General features: G+C 45.3%; 1 protein-coding gene across 2 annotated transcripts in view; it reads right to left on the bottom strand.

The window, feature by feature from the left end:
- Nucleotides 1-15,285, bottom strand: part of TSPAN7 (tetraspanin 7) — a 131,290-nt gene that overhangs the window by 17,514 nt on the left and 98,491 nt on the right. For both annotated transcript variants that reach the window (XM_086387684.1, XM_086387683.1), the window contains exons 2-3: nt 6,427-6,615; nt 2,157-2,231 (exon numbers count right to left, since the gene is read on the bottom strand). In XM_086387684.1, coding sequence (XP_086243810.1) covers nt 2,157-2,231; nt 6,427-6,438 — 87 coding nt within the window. In that variant the 5' untranslated portion in view covers nt 6,439-6,615. The remainder of the gene's footprint in view (nt 1-2,156; nt 2,232-6,426; nt 6,616-15,285) is intronic.

Below are 15,285 nucleotides of genomic sequence, written 5' to 3'. Positions count from 1 at the left end.
TTCTCCTCTGTGAACACATTTGACCTTGGGTTAACTTTCATGTTCTGTTTCCCTGGAAACCTACTGAAGGCGGAGCATCAGAGTGTGTTACCAAGCAACGCCGCTTATGGTAAAAAACTGCCCCCTGATTGGTGAAATGACTCAGGCCTGGAGGAGAGCAAATGACAATTATTACCTGGCAGGAAGTTTAGGGCTAAACATGGAGACTCTTCTAACAAGTCATGATCCTTGCTGAAATACTGGACACTATGCCCGTGGGACAGTTACAAGAGATAAAAAACTCCACAGGGAGTTCCTAAGTCAAGGAGGTAGCCACATCCAGCTGTGTCCTCTTGTTTTATTGCATGTGCATTGTCTCTTAGGCAAGGGCATGTCTACACAGGCTTGAGCCTGGGCCATTTTGAGGACTCCTGATGAAGAAACCACCCACTGCTGCCCTGCCTGCTCATTGTATTTCCTTTACTATACCCTTCGCAGTCAACACTGCCAGGTTGTGACCTATTCTCATCATGTGTTTGCCAAACTGAAGCCCACTGCTGGTGGCCAAAGAGTGGTGTTGCAACCCCCAGCCACCCCTTTCCACTGTATTTTTTTTTTCCAGTGAAAAGAGTCTAGGCAGCTGAGGAGGTTCAGGTCCTACATATCAGGAACCATGAGGGGTAAAGCCCTACATGGAACCCAGTCCCAACAGCACTGGGAGGGAGCTGGGCCTGGCATTCACACGGGCACTGGGGGCACCTTTTGGGCTATCAAGGCTGTGACTTCATCAGGTTTTACTTCAGCTGAGAATAAGAATGGGGGGGTCTAACTTCGGATGCAGCACCCACATGAAATGGGCATCTGAGAGGCCATATCTGGTAAAGGCGAAAGCAGGGCTGTAGGGGAAAGGCACAGACAGTGCCTAAGGAAGGCTCACCAGACTCGGCCAAGCACAAAGGCAGGGCCTGTGAGCAGCTGATGCCAGACTTCAGGAGCCCCAGTAACATGCCACCTCGCTGTCTTTCTCACCTCCCTCTTGCTATTTCTTTCCATCCTAACACAGGTATAGCTGCTTCTATCTTTACTGTTATCTACAGCAGGGGTCCCCAACCTCTGGGCTGCAGACTGGTGCCTCTGGTCAGATCAGTGGCAGCATGAGATGAGAAATAAACTGCACAATAAGTGTCAGTTTATTAAACTGACACCCCCTTACCCTCGGTCCATGGAAGAATTGTCTTCCAAAAAATCAGTCCTTGGTGCCAAACATGATGGGGACCGCTGGTTTAGAAGGGACAACAATGAATTTGGGGAGGGGGGTTAGAACCAGAATTTATTGTAGCATATACACTTTCCAACCTCTCATCAGTATATACATCTGAAAAGTGATACTGCAGTGGCTACAGATCGTATGAGAGCATCCCATCTCTGCATTAGCATCTCTACATTGTCTAGAGCAGCCTCAACAATGGTACGTAGAAAGATAGCCACACGTGACACAGGACAGCTGGCAGTATCCTTGAAACAAGCAGTTATGATCACAAAACAGGATTCAAAATGATTTTCCACCAGCTGTAGAAGTCTCAAATTTTACATGTAAATGGAAAACAAAGTGCAGCTGTAGGGGTTTTCAATCATGACTGTCTTCTCTCCTTTTCTCCACACCACCAAGCAAAGCCACAGGGCTCCTCACCAATGGGGTGTAGATTTTACCCCGGTGGGCAGTGGGCACCGCACAGGGACTCTGGGGAGCAGGCAGGAGAGCACAGGCTGCTTTGGAGAAATGGAGCACTTTGTCTTTGGCAAACGACTCATCTGGTTTGCCTTGGCCCTCTGAGAATTCCTGATATACAGACACACGCTTGTGCCTCGCTGCAGAGGCTTTTAAGGTATTTAACCTATATGGAAGGTCACTGTTTTAAAACAAGCCAGAGAATCCTTTTATGTCGCAGCTAAATAAAGAAACAGTGAGGGTCAACAAGTAAGGTTTCAGATTTGGCGAAATTTCTGCATGTAGAATTTTCTGGGCACTTCAGCTCACAGTAGGTGGCATTTGGAAACTAGCAAATATCACTGGAGATGCCAGCTAGCCTCTCTGTACCCTTTACACATTCCAAGAGGTTTCAAAAGTCTCCCCCCAGAGACCCTTGAACTGAGTTCTCCACTTGGTGTATACTCACCTCATGACGAAACACGAACCCTGAAATGCCAGCCACGAGCTCAGCCAGAAACACCAAGGACAGAAACATGGCGTACTGCAAGGCAAGTGGACACGGACACCGTCAGACATGGTGGGAGGGAGGACACTGCCTCTTTGGACTAAGTTCCTTCTTGTCAGAGGGAATTAGACAAGTTGTCCTATTCCCTAGGTGGAAAAGTGGGAAAATCCCCTTCTCCAGATGTCCCCACACGACCCTCCATGTTAGCTTGTGTCTATTCAATACATAGAAGCATTTGGGGGCACATGGGCCAAGGACAGTGCATCCAGGGACCAACATCAGGCCTCCCAGGTTGGCTCCAGCAGGAGAAATCTGGAAGGGCTTTTTACAACTAAGTATCCATTACTGTGGCTCAGATAGCAAAGAATCCGCCTGCAATGCAGGAGACTTGGGTTCAATCCCTGAGTCAGGAAGATCCCCTGGAGAAGGAAATGGCCACCCATTCCAGTATTCTTGCCTGGAGAATCCCACGGACAGAGGAGCCTGGCGGGCTACAATCAGTGGGGTCATAAAGAGTCAGACATGACTGAGTGACGAACACTTTCACTTTTCTCATCCGCTATTCTTCATGTTAGGCTCCTCAAGGTAGAGTGTGCTGGGGGAGGGGGGCGTGAGCCCTTTATACCACGTTCTTCATCAAGGTCACTTGGAGTCCGCAAGTTGAGAACACTCCCACCACCTGCCCATTGCTGGCAGCTCATTCAGCTTTTAAACTATTTCGATTGCTAGAAAGCCTTCTTCCCCTTGGCCACAGTGGGCCTCCTTGTAACTTCCACTGGTTGGAGTCGGATCTGTCTTCAGGAGACACGAGAACCAGCCCGACTTCTCTTCTATGCTACAGCCCTTTGTGTGAGAACCCAGTCACGGATGGACCCAGCTGCTTCTCTCCCTTCGGGCATCCCCTCCCATTTCCTTAAGCACATCTCCTATGAAGTGGCTTCAAACCCCCTTCTTTTGTCAGAAGGGCTGGAATATGCACAGGCGACATGACATACTTCCTTGCTCCGGCCTGAATGCAGCCCCTGCAGCGATGGGACTCTTACCTCTGCGTTCTGTGGACTCGATAGCCTTTTGAAAAGCAAATCGGCTACGCTACTGACAAATAATGTTTGCAAGCATTGAAAACCCTCACTGCTTCTTATACATTTCATGCTTCTTGTACTTTCCAAGGCGATTGTGTGTATGTGTGTGTGTCTGTGTGTGTGCACGCGCACGTGAGCATGTGTGCCCAAGTTCAGGGATATTACACGGTACTTATGAGACATTAAGGCTTTCCATTTTTGCGACTTTGAAAAGCAGATAAAAGGAAAGAGAATTGATTCCTTTCCTACGAGGCATATGTCTTACAATCTGCTTCTTCTCATCCTGAAATGAAATACACCAGTCCCGAATGTTGGGAATGGTCCTTGGTGATGCCCTGGAATTTGGGTACCCTGCACGTGGCCATATTGCTTACTTATAAAATACACATCTGTGCACAGGATCATAAATTATTTTTTTCTGCTAGGGGCATCTATATTCGGAGGAGGAAATACAGCCTTAAAATGCCAGTCTCTCTGCACGTTGAATGCACAGGTACTACCAAACACACAGTAATGAAATGAAGGCTCCATGTATACAACTTCCTCTCTCAACTTGGCACAATGCACAATTAGAAACACCCTTTACTCTAGGGAGAGTCTCACCCCAGGCCTAGACTCCACGAGACAGTACTGTGAGACAGTAATTGTTAGGAGGCAGGTAGGAGGAAGAACTTTTGACTCTGTGGTCAGAAATCCTCCTGGATTTGAGTCCTGGCCATGTTGTAGAGTAACTGTTAGGCAACAGGCCACCACTCTGAGCCTCCATAAAGTGAAAACAGTTATTTTTAGTTGTTTTGCAATTAATGAGGTTAAATGAGGACTGTAAAATTCTAGAGAGACAGTTAATCAAATGACTTCTGCTCTGCTCAGCTAGATCAGCAGTTTCGCGTCCCTGGGAGGTTCTCAGCTTCTGGAAGCTTCCAGACAAGAGCTGTTGCTCCTTCAGAAGGCATACTGGGGAGAGCCTGCATTACATTCAGGTGGTAGGGTTCAAGTTTTCTCCAAATGAAAATACTGCAGTACAAACAGTCCTGGCTTTGGAAAGAAGCTTCTCTGGGTTCCAAACCCAGGTCTGTGAACACAAGTTGTGTGAATCTGCACAAGGCTCACACATACCTCCAAGTCTTGATCACATAATATGAAAATACAACCTGCACTTCACGGCGGTGGTGAGGAATAAATAAAATGTAGTACGCCCACAGGACAACACGGAGCAGGGAACAGGAACCAACCAACCCCCAGCCCCAAACTTCTCGACTCCCCAAAAGGCTTGCTTGTCAGTAAGCTCACAAGTGTTAGGAGAAAATGGAAGCGTGGTGTGAAACCACCTTCAGAAGAGGCCAGAGACGACTGTTCCATTGGTGCATGCCCTCTTCTGCTTCAGTCATAGTCTTTAGGCTGGAAGAAACCTTGGTGATTTAGTCCCATAGTGTTCTTTCATAAATGGGGACAGAGGCCCAAAGAGGTTACATCTTTGCCGTCAAGACTTAAGCCAGTTATTGTCAGGGCCTGTCAAGGTCTCCAAGTCTCTTCCCTTCTTGTCTGGACAGGTGGATCTGCAGAGGTCTCTGCCTCTGGAGTTAATTCTCCCCTTGTTAATCGCTGTACCCAGGAAAAGGGTCTCAGCCCTGGCTGTGCAATAGTACCGCCTGGAGAGCTTTCAGAAAATACGTGGCCAGACCCTCACCACCATAGATTCTGGTTCCATTGGCTGGGGGTGGGTCCCTGGCAGAGCTGCCCAGGTGACTTAGACATGGATCAAAGTTGAAGACTACCAACCCTAGACCAAAGGAAACACTAGTGCCTGCAAGAAGTGAAGGCTGACTCAGGGTCCTAGTGAGGCAAAAGCAGCAGAAGTGCCTCAGTATGGTCTCACTACAGCTTTTCCACCAACCTGGAGGATCAGTGGTGGCCAGGGTATCAGCTTCCCACATGGTCTGCAGGGCAGAAAGTGGCCAAATCAAGCACGAGCTCCATGAAGCTGTCAACAAAGAGACCGGGAAGATGGGTCCTTTGGAGTGAATCATCTTCACACCCATATCTGTCACTAGACGGTATTAAGGGTTACTACAATCTAGGGCTAAACAAGAAAGGACAGGCGACACAGCACTCACGGAATCTCCACTCTCCCCTTTCAGAGAACAAGAAGTCTGAGAGAAATCCTTTTAAATAAAGTTGTCTTTTGAGGAGAGCCCCTTGCAGCCTTTTATCTATGAAAAGTATTGAAAGTGTTAGTCACTCAGATGTGTCCAACTCTGCAATCCCATGGACTGTAGCCCACCAGGCTCCTCTGTCCATGGGATTTTCCAGGCAAGAATACTGGAGTGGGTTGCCATGCTCTCCTCCAGGGGATCTTCCCAACCCAGGGACTGAATCTGGGTCTCCTACATTGCAGGCAGACTCTTCACCATTGGAGCCACCAGGAAATCACTTTTATCTATGAAAATGTTCCACATTAATGGGCAAGAGAGTAGAGAATTAGGCAACTGGTCTACCAAAAAGTTGAGACTTGCAGTAACCATCTTTCAACAGCCTGCCTTACTCTTTGGGAAACATCACTGCTGTGTTTGTCCTATTACCAGGTCCGGGTAGCCAATACTTGGTCCCATATCAACCCTCTACTGAGTGGGGAAGCTCTGGCTTAGTTCAGCTCCCACCACATGGAGCCAGGGGATGCAGATGTAGAGGAGAGCATGCCCGTGCATCCAAGCACAGCCAAGCTCAAGGAGGCAGAAAAGTATTTCTCCACTGGGAACTTGGGCATGAAAGGATGCTTATGTTCAAGATACTGCCTCACCCACCAAGGCTGCATATCACATGCTTCAAGAGATTTCTAAGACTGAATTCAAAACTAGAACAGGGCATCTTGCTATAAATGGCTATAAATGGCTTATTGGAACTGCTGGCCACTGCTCTGTCATCATCTACCTCGAGGGACCAGGACTGGATTTTTTGTGCTAGGCTGTGTCTGGGCTTGTCTGTCCCTCTAGGGGACTAAAGGGTAGGTTAGGTAAGAGTCTGAACTAAAATTAGAGTCAATGAATATCAAGGTCTCGTCTGTGGCTTCAAGAAGGGCCACTTCGCTTTCACGTGATTTGCATTTTTACAAAACAGAATCTGGAAGCAGTATTCCACTGTGACCTACTCACCAGTTTCAGCATCCATGGGCTACCACGGCATGTGGCAAAGCATCCAAACAGGCCAAACACGACGATGGTGGTGCCAGTGCCGATGAGCACATAGGGAGCGTTTGTGGAGTTCTCGGCGATAAGGGAGATGTAGGTGCCCAGAGTAAGTTTGCCCCAGACTCCAACGGCCAGCAGGATCACCCCAGTGATCTGAAAAGGGCAGGAGGGAGAAGGGACAGTAAGACTGCTGTTGAGAGACACGAGAATCGACACTGAGCAACGTGGCCAGAATCTGCAGACTCCAATTTCTGGGGAACAAGCAGACACTTGCTGTAGGAGTCCCTGAAGCACTGGGAAAGGCCAGAGCCCATGAGCCAAAGCCATTATACAGGAAAGACACTTTGATTGTGGACAATTAGATCTGTCCCTTATACAATCCCATAGGCAGGTACCATGTTAACTGGAAGTCAAGCCAACATTCAAGAACTTAAAAAAAAAAAAGCTGCTTAACACATTATTGGACTTCCCTGGTAACTCAGTGGTAAAGAATCCTCTTGCCAGTGCAAGTGGTGTGTGTTCGATCCCTGGGTTGGGAAGATCCCCTAGAGGAGGAAATGGCAACCCACTCCAGTATTCTTGCCTGGGAAATCCTAAGAAAAGAGGAGCCTGGTGGACTACAGTACATGGGGTTGCAAAGAGTTGGACACAACTGAGTGACTGAAAAACAACAACACATTATTGATGCCACAGGTGTTATCTTCTATAAAAATCTCTTGGTCAGGTCAATGATGTGTTTAAAAGTACATCCTAATACAGGTCTGAGCACCTTCACAGGTCTGGTCTGAGAGCTGCTGCTCGACACAGAGCTGGGCACGACTGCAGTAAGAACATCAGCTGACCTTGATGGCACATGTGTTTATGGAATATTTTAAGGATATCCTGCATGATGTTTTCAAGAACAAGGTGACCTTCTTTGACTATCATGACAAAAATCTCTACAGAAGCAAAACATTGAAAGTATTTTTTAATCCCTATTGATGTGCTGCCTTATTTGTGATACTTCATTCACTATAAAACAACAGAAGAATCTGAATAGTTCCTGGAGTTAGCTATAACACGATTTGTCAAATTGCTCTGATTGGCCCAAAGGAAATCCCCACAGTGTACTAAACCACAGAACCGTCCATCAGTCGGGCCCTTACTTCAGGGCACAGACTTGGGGCTGTGCACCATGTCTGACTCTCCAATCCCTGCAGGTCACGCACCCTGGCAGCCTTAGCTACTGAAGCCAGCTGCTGACTTTGTGTCTCCAGCTTCCCAGTCCATCTCTCCCTCAGTTTACCAACAGCTGAGCAGCTCATTTGAACGGACATCCCTCCAACTGCCACCACTTCTGACATCTTATAAGGCTTGAAAAGAGGCCTGAGTGTCCAAGGTAGCCCTTCTGCACCGTCTCCTACCCTATCCCCTGATGACCCACACCAAGTGCTCCCCAGGAGATGCAGCTTTGATCCCTGGGTTGGGACTGAAGGAGGGCATGGAAACATACAGATTCTTCACTTTACTAAATCTATTACCACTTGTCAAGTGAGGAGAAAATAATAAAAAGAATGAACTAATGGATGGAAGTCGAGATGATTATATGGAGTGAAATAAGTTGGATAGAAAAATCTGCCTGCAATGTAGGAGACCTGGGTTCGATCCCCAGGTCAGGAAGATCCCCTGGAGAAGGAAATGGCAACCCACTCCAGTATTCTTGCCTGGAGAATCCCACGGACAGAGGAGCCTGATGGGCTATAGTCCATGGGGTCGCAAAGAGTCGGACATGACTGAAATGACTTAGCAGGTAAGCGAGCACAGATAGGTAGATAGATAAACAGATAAATATAGAGTGAGGAGGCAAGATAAGAAACTGAAGAAAATCTGTATGAAACAAATCAATACCAGCCTCTCCAAGGTTTCCCCTGTCAATTAACATACCGTTCCTTAACGTCTGTAAGTGAACACAGGCTACACGAGGAATCAAATACCTAGACCAGTGGATCTCCAGGACTTTCTCTCTTGACACTTCCTTCTGTAGTTTAGAGCCATCAAGCTCCACCATCAGATTGTCTCTCTGTGCAGGAAAAAGAACAGACCCTCCACCTTTCCCCATATCAGCTAACAGGGGGCTCCAGCAGTTTGGGGAACGGGATCAGTGGAAATAACAGGAGCTTGGTGAATCTCCCCTACCTCTACTTTGGAGAACCATCACCGTGAAAGACAGACATAAAATCTTTTAAGTAGAAAAAGGTCAAGGAATTTGTGCTGATTTTATAAGGTGAAGGAATGTGATACAATTTTGAGGAGAAAGTGTTTGACTAATATTTGGGAGAAAGCGGCCCAACGGAGGTCTACCGCCTTTGAAAAGTCAAAAGAGGGATGGCCTTAGTGAGTTAGGAAAACCAAGCACACATTTGTTGTCAAGAGTTCCAAGTCCTCTACTGACACCTGGTGGTTGCTAAAGAAAGTACCTCCCTTGAACACCTTTTCTGCCACTCTAATCCAAAGGGAAACAGAATGCTTTTCGTCCACTAGAATCAAAATAGAAGATTCAACTCTACTCCTTAGGGTAAGATTGCAGTGAACAGTAGGTAGTAAGGACAGTGCCATCTTTTATTACTCAACGCTTAGCACAGTGACAGACTCAGAATAAATGCTTAATATTCATTGACAAACACATTTCATTTTTCTGCGTCTTAGACCTCTACTTTATAAAAGAGTCTTTCACATGCCAAACAGTTACAAAACTTTTCCATCAAGTAAATACTGAGAGGTAACTTAAAATGAAACTAAAGAGAATCTTTCTCCCCTAATTCCCTCTTTGGCATTAACTGCCTAAAGATGTAAATATTAATAATGTAAGTGTAATGAACAAAACAAAAAATCCCATTAAATTAGGCATTGTTTAGACTGAATGAATATGTCTCATCCAGACACCTGTGATTTCATATGACTGCCCCCAAAGATTTAGTTACCCTTCATACATACACTGAATAGCTGTATTCTATATACTATTATTGCCGGTTATTATTGGAACATGATGGCTTTAATGCAAGTGTATACTTCTCACCAAGTATAAGAGTTTGATATTATCTTTTACTTCTGTGGCCAGTGATTTCATGAAGTTCATTTAATAACCTAACAAAGATTATATGCAGTATGTCAAAGTTAACACAAATCCTGATTTTAAGGCAAACAGTATTAACATTTTTATTCCTTTTCTTTCAAAAAATAATTTCTGCAAATGCAGCCATTGCTTTGAGTATAAAATGTCTCCTCATATAATATCAACTTGTTAGAATGTTCATATAACGTAAATTATACAAATAATCCTCTTTTTAATTTTTTGGCAAAAGGACTATTTTTGCAGACCTCCAAGTGTACCTCTTAAAGACTGCCACTGGGCACAAACAAACACAACAGTGTTAAGAAGAAAGAAGAAGAGCAGCAGCAGACAAGGGAGGAAAGGGGTCAGGTCGAAATGGGCCCTGAAGTGAGTAAAACTGTATTTGCTAGAAATAGTGGTGGTGGACTTGGGATGAGCTTTGGAAGAAATCACCAGGTAGTTGAAGGGAAAAAAACACAAGCAAAGGGCTAAAGAGGCAATGTGCGTGTGCGTGCGTGTGTGTGCGTGTGTGTGCGTATGTGCGTGTTCAGTCATGTCCGACTCTTTGCGGCCCCTTGGACTGTAGCCTGTTAGGTGCCTCTGTCCATGGGATTTCCCAGGCAAGAATACTGGAGTGGGCTTCCATTTCCTTCTTCATGGGATCTTCCTGATCCAGGGATTGAACTTGTGTCTCCTGCATTGGCAGGTAGATTCTTTACCACTGCACCGCCTGGGAAGCCCCATAATTAGCAAACAAGCACTTACTTACGTCTTTCCTACTATAATAATGCTTCTTAGCAAGAAAAAGAAACATACTATAGGATTTTCTTTCTTTCCTTTTTTTTTTTTTTTTTGACCATACCACAGGGCATGTGGGATCTTATTCCCCGACCAAGGATTGAACCTGCGCCCTCTGCATTGAAGTGTGGCATCTTCACCACTGCACCACCAGGGAAGTCACCGGATGTTCTTTCCTTGGATCCTGCTAACACACACAGCAACTCTCACCCCTACATGTGCCTTGATGAGCACCCACAGAGTGCAAAGTAAAGAACAGGTTCTCTTGACCTGTCTCTTATGCACTGGGCTGCAGTGAATAAGTGGGTTCAAAGCTCACCAATGCAATTTTGAGTCTCAGCTCTTAAGAGACCTTAAATTCTGAAATCAAGCAGCATGTCACTGACTCGGCTTTCTCATGGAAGTTTTGCTTCCTTCTCAGAAGAATCAATTTGTAAGAAGCCAATAGCGCAGCCAAAGAGGGGACAGATTAGAGCCAAAACCACGCTGTACAGTCTGGCGAAGGCCCTGCCACCTTCCACGCTCCTGCATCGACCACAAACAACGAGGGCAGGCCTGGTGCCCACCAGCAGCAGCCAGGCTGAATCTTGGTCTTTTTTAACTCCCAGCATCTCATGGTGGCTCAATATTTTCTGCATGCCTGCAACACAGCTCAAAATGTATGGGGGGCGGAGCACCTCCTGCTACTACTAATTTAGGCTTGGTGAGGAGACTGAGAAAATTGTAATGGTAGCATCAGAGAAGGTAGATCAGAGCTAGAAAAGGTTTGGTGTGATCACATTACTTGAAAATTATACTAAAGAAAACCATAGATGGGTTTGTCACCGTACCAAGGGGTGTCTGAAATGCTCTGGAAGAGACTTCCTGAGGTTTATGTTCATCTCGAAGTGGATACAGAGGGGGAACGGGTAGCAGCGAGGAATGAGCCCCCTTGCTTCTGACAGATCAGCACTGCGAACACTGGGAAGTCTCCTCACAGCATCCTCATCCTCGGAGAGTGGCCAGGGACACAGCAGTGCCATCCATTTCACACACCCAGAGGTGTTTTTTTTAATTGTTTTATTCTTAAAGTTTTTATTGGGGCATAGCTGATTTACAATAATGTGTTAATTTCAGGTGTACAATGAAGTGAGTCTCTTCTACATATATCTACTCTTTTTTTAGCTTCTTTTCCTATATAGGTCATTACAGAATATTGAGTAGAGTTCTCTGTGCTATACAGTAGGTCCTTATTATCTATTTTTTATATAGGATTGCATATGTCAATCCCAATTTATATGCCCACATGTATATGATCTCCCAATTTATCTCTCCTCTACCCTTACCCACCCCCAGTAACTATAAGTTTATTTTCTGCATCTGTGACTCTATTCCTGTTTTTTTGATAAGTTCATTTGTACTCTTTTATTAGATTCCACATGTAAGTGATATCATACATTTGTCTTCCTCTGTCTGACTGACTTCACTTAGTATGACCATCTCTAGGTCCATCCGTGTTGCTGCAAATGGCATTATTTTGTTCTTTTTATGGCTGAGTAGTATTCCATTGCATATATATACCACATCTTCTTTATTAAGAGGCTTTTTCTTGAGCCTACTCCCTTTCTGCATGCAGACCACAGACCTCCTGATTAAACTGTAGCCACTCCTCTTGTGCCCGTGAAAGGTTGTGCTAGGTTTGGGTTTGACAGAGTAAACCCACATATTTTCTTTTTCTTTAACTATACAATACACTAAATAGGAGTTTGTGGCATCATTAGGATAATATGAAGACGCTCATGTAGAAGGTGAGGCTCATGAGCCATTTATTATGAAATTAAGGGGAAAAAGATAACAGAAAATTGAACACAAGCTATCTAGAAGACGCACCCTTCCCTAAGAAGCTATATGGGGTAGAAAACACAGGATCTAAAACTAATGGAAATGAACAGGCAGAAGAAACTGTGGGCAGAAATCTCAGCTAGGTAGCCATTTTAAGTGAAAGCCACAATTCAATTATCCCAGAGGTTTATAGGTTAATTCACTCTACACGACACCCAGATATGGGGAAATGTTCTTCCCCCATTCCAGATGATTCTGTAACTCAGGAAAAAATGCCTGACACACAAACTCCATATATATCATCAATAATGCAAACCCAGGTCCTTGGAAGTTAGAGTTTAAAAGGAAAAGTATCCAACCAACCCTTCTTTCAGTTCATTCTTATGTTTGTGTGTGTGTGTGTGTGTGTGTGTGTGTGTGTGTGTGCGTGCTGAGAGGACGGCGGGGGAGAACAAGTCTTTGCAGTTTGCTGACCTGGTTTCAGAAAGATGGATAAAGCAATCAGAAAGACAGAGAAGCCAGCAGCTTCCACCTATGAGCTGATGGAAGTTTACTTCTTAAGTGTGAAGAAGTAACAGTGTGAAGCTCTCATATTTACAACTTAAGCTATTATTATGAGTTATTTGTGTAAATGTTTAATATGTTCAAATAGCCTAAGGACCAGGATTTATTGGGGTTTTTCAGTGGGCTTGAGGACTCATATCAGATGAGCAGCAGAAAGAGATTCAACATATTTAAAAGGCAGGTGAATGCAAGAGCTCTAGACTTGGGGTTATAATACTAGCACTTCAGAGGCAGTTTTGTCACTAATAAGCCGTGTGACTTTGGGCAGATTGCCTAACCTTTCTGGGCCTCAGTTCCCCCTTCAGTAAGATCAGGAGGTGGGAAAACCTGATTGCCGGGGCTTCCTCCAACAACTACACTCTGATACAACAAGTCCAAATCTCAAACTTGACATGCCTATTCTCTCTGAAATGCATTTTTACATGTGCCACTGGGCAAATAAGCACCAGGAAGTTTATTAGTTCCTCCCTGTGACTGACAAACCATCAGTTGTGGGGACAGGAAGGTCAACTCATTTCTGGATTCAAGGCCAGTCGACTGTTCTGCCAGCTTTCCAAGGTGACAAGTGCTTGCTGGGAAAGAGAAAGAGGGTCATGCACTGTAGTTATACCCAGACATCCAAGAATGCGTAAGGTCACCAGCATATCAACAAGCTTTACTTTTTATATGAAGATGACACTGTCATCTTAAGAGCAATAAGATATATGCATTGTGCTATTTAGGAGCCTGGTGGGCTAAGTCCACGGGGTCACACGGACTTAGTGACCAAACAACAATTTCTTTCTAGGCAAGTATATTAGCCAATTCAACCCTTTTGATCTGTCACTTTTACGTTTATATGTGCATGGGTGAATGTGTATATGTACAGAAGAGGACACACGTTCCATGGCAGGGAGGTTAGTGGTATCATTAAAAAGATCTAGGGAAGTTGTGAAGGGGAAGATAGAGAACTGAGATGCTCTTAAATGCTGACTTGTTAAGACTGAGTTTGAAAATCAACAGGGAACCTGAAGACCATATGGTCCAGGTCCTGTTTTCTGTGGTGTTTGAGGTGACCCAAAGCCATGCGGTAACAGGTTCAGGAGGCAGCTGTGGATGTGGGACTGGAGCTCGGGAGGGAGTCCGAGATGCAGGTGAGGGCTGAGGCTGGAAGTGACAGTGAGGGAGAGGTGTATCTCCGGAAGTGGAAGCAGACCACACTGGTCAATAGCTTTTACCAGGGGCCGGTGTGGCTGGGCTTTGTGCTCAGCCCGGGGGAGTCCAGCCGGGGACTGGCTCATGCAGCTGGCTGGCTGGAGACTGAACCCTCTCTCTAATGTCCTAGAGACCCAGAAAGTAGTAGAAATGGATCAATAGGGTCACAGTGATTTCTGAATTAAAAACTGGGTCTGAACACATTAGAGACACCTGAAATAGGCCTATTACAGAAAATCAGGGCTCTGCTGCTGCTCAAATCATAATAAAGACCACTTTATCCAAATACAGCCTTTTACTAGCTGAAAAACTCACCCCCTTCGAATGCAGCCCAAGCAGTTCCACCTGATACTTACTTCCACTATTCAACAAAGGGTCATGGGAAATTTGCAAACATGTTATAAGGGACTCTGTATATCCCATCAGGAAATGATAAAGAATGGCAGTCCTGAATTGGTTTCACATTTCCTGGATATTATTCTAAAAGATTCTGGACTTTAGATCTCCACCCTCTTAAACAAATCTCTTAAGAAAGGCCCCAGAATAAAAAAGAAAATCCTCCATGTTTATTAGCACACTGAGAAACATTCCATTATATCAGGCAGCTTTTTCTGAGCCTCTTGGCGTGGCTTTTTATTGGTAAGTATTACTGTTTCTGCAAATGTTTAAAACAAACTGAGGGGGTTTTTATTTACACTAATAGGAAGCATCTTACTCTGACTTCCAGTCGCCAGAAGCATGTGAAAAGAAGTGAGCAAACCAGAGGTTAAGACTGTCTGGATGTAGTTCACACCTCTGGTTTTGCCGATGACTCAGATATTTAAATAGATGGCATATAGGTGAATGCCTGTTAAGAATGGGGGCCGGCACTTACAAGATTTAGAAATCAGGACCAGCTGCAGTGGCTAAAATGACAGAAGCTCAATGTTGGGGGGACTCCCTTTATGTCACGCCTCCTACATGGAACCCCCAAGTTGATGTCACTCATATTTAAAATCTGCTGGGCCAGTTCACACACAGAAAGGCAGGGGAGTGGCAGGAGTCCCAAACCTTAGCCTCCTTAGCAAGGGCCAACCAACCAAAGGAAGAGCTGTGGGGAGACACCACGTCCCTTTATCAGTGCTCTGAAAATAGGGATCAAATTGCACGCTAATAAGAAAAGATATTTTAAAAGAAGTTCACATCAGGGTAAGTGTATAAACAAGAGCTGCTGCTGCTGCTGCTGCTGAGTCACTTCAGTCGTGTCCAACTCTGTGCGACCCCATAGACGGCAGCCCACCAGGCTCCCCCGTCCCTGGCAAGCTACAAGTCTATTATTGATGTGTGTTGACAGACAATTGGTGCTGACCACGCAT

The sequence above is a fragment of the Bos grunniens genome, chromosome X (genome assembly GCF_055505025.1).
Source record: "Bos grunniens cultivar Pamir isolate PY7600 chromosome X, Bosgru_T2T1.0, whole genome shotgun sequence".
Taxonomy (NCBI): Eukaryota; Metazoa; Chordata; class Mammalia; order Artiodactyla; family Bovidae; genus Bos; species Bos grunniens.
This window is presented reverse-complemented; position numbering and strand designations above follow the sequence as displayed.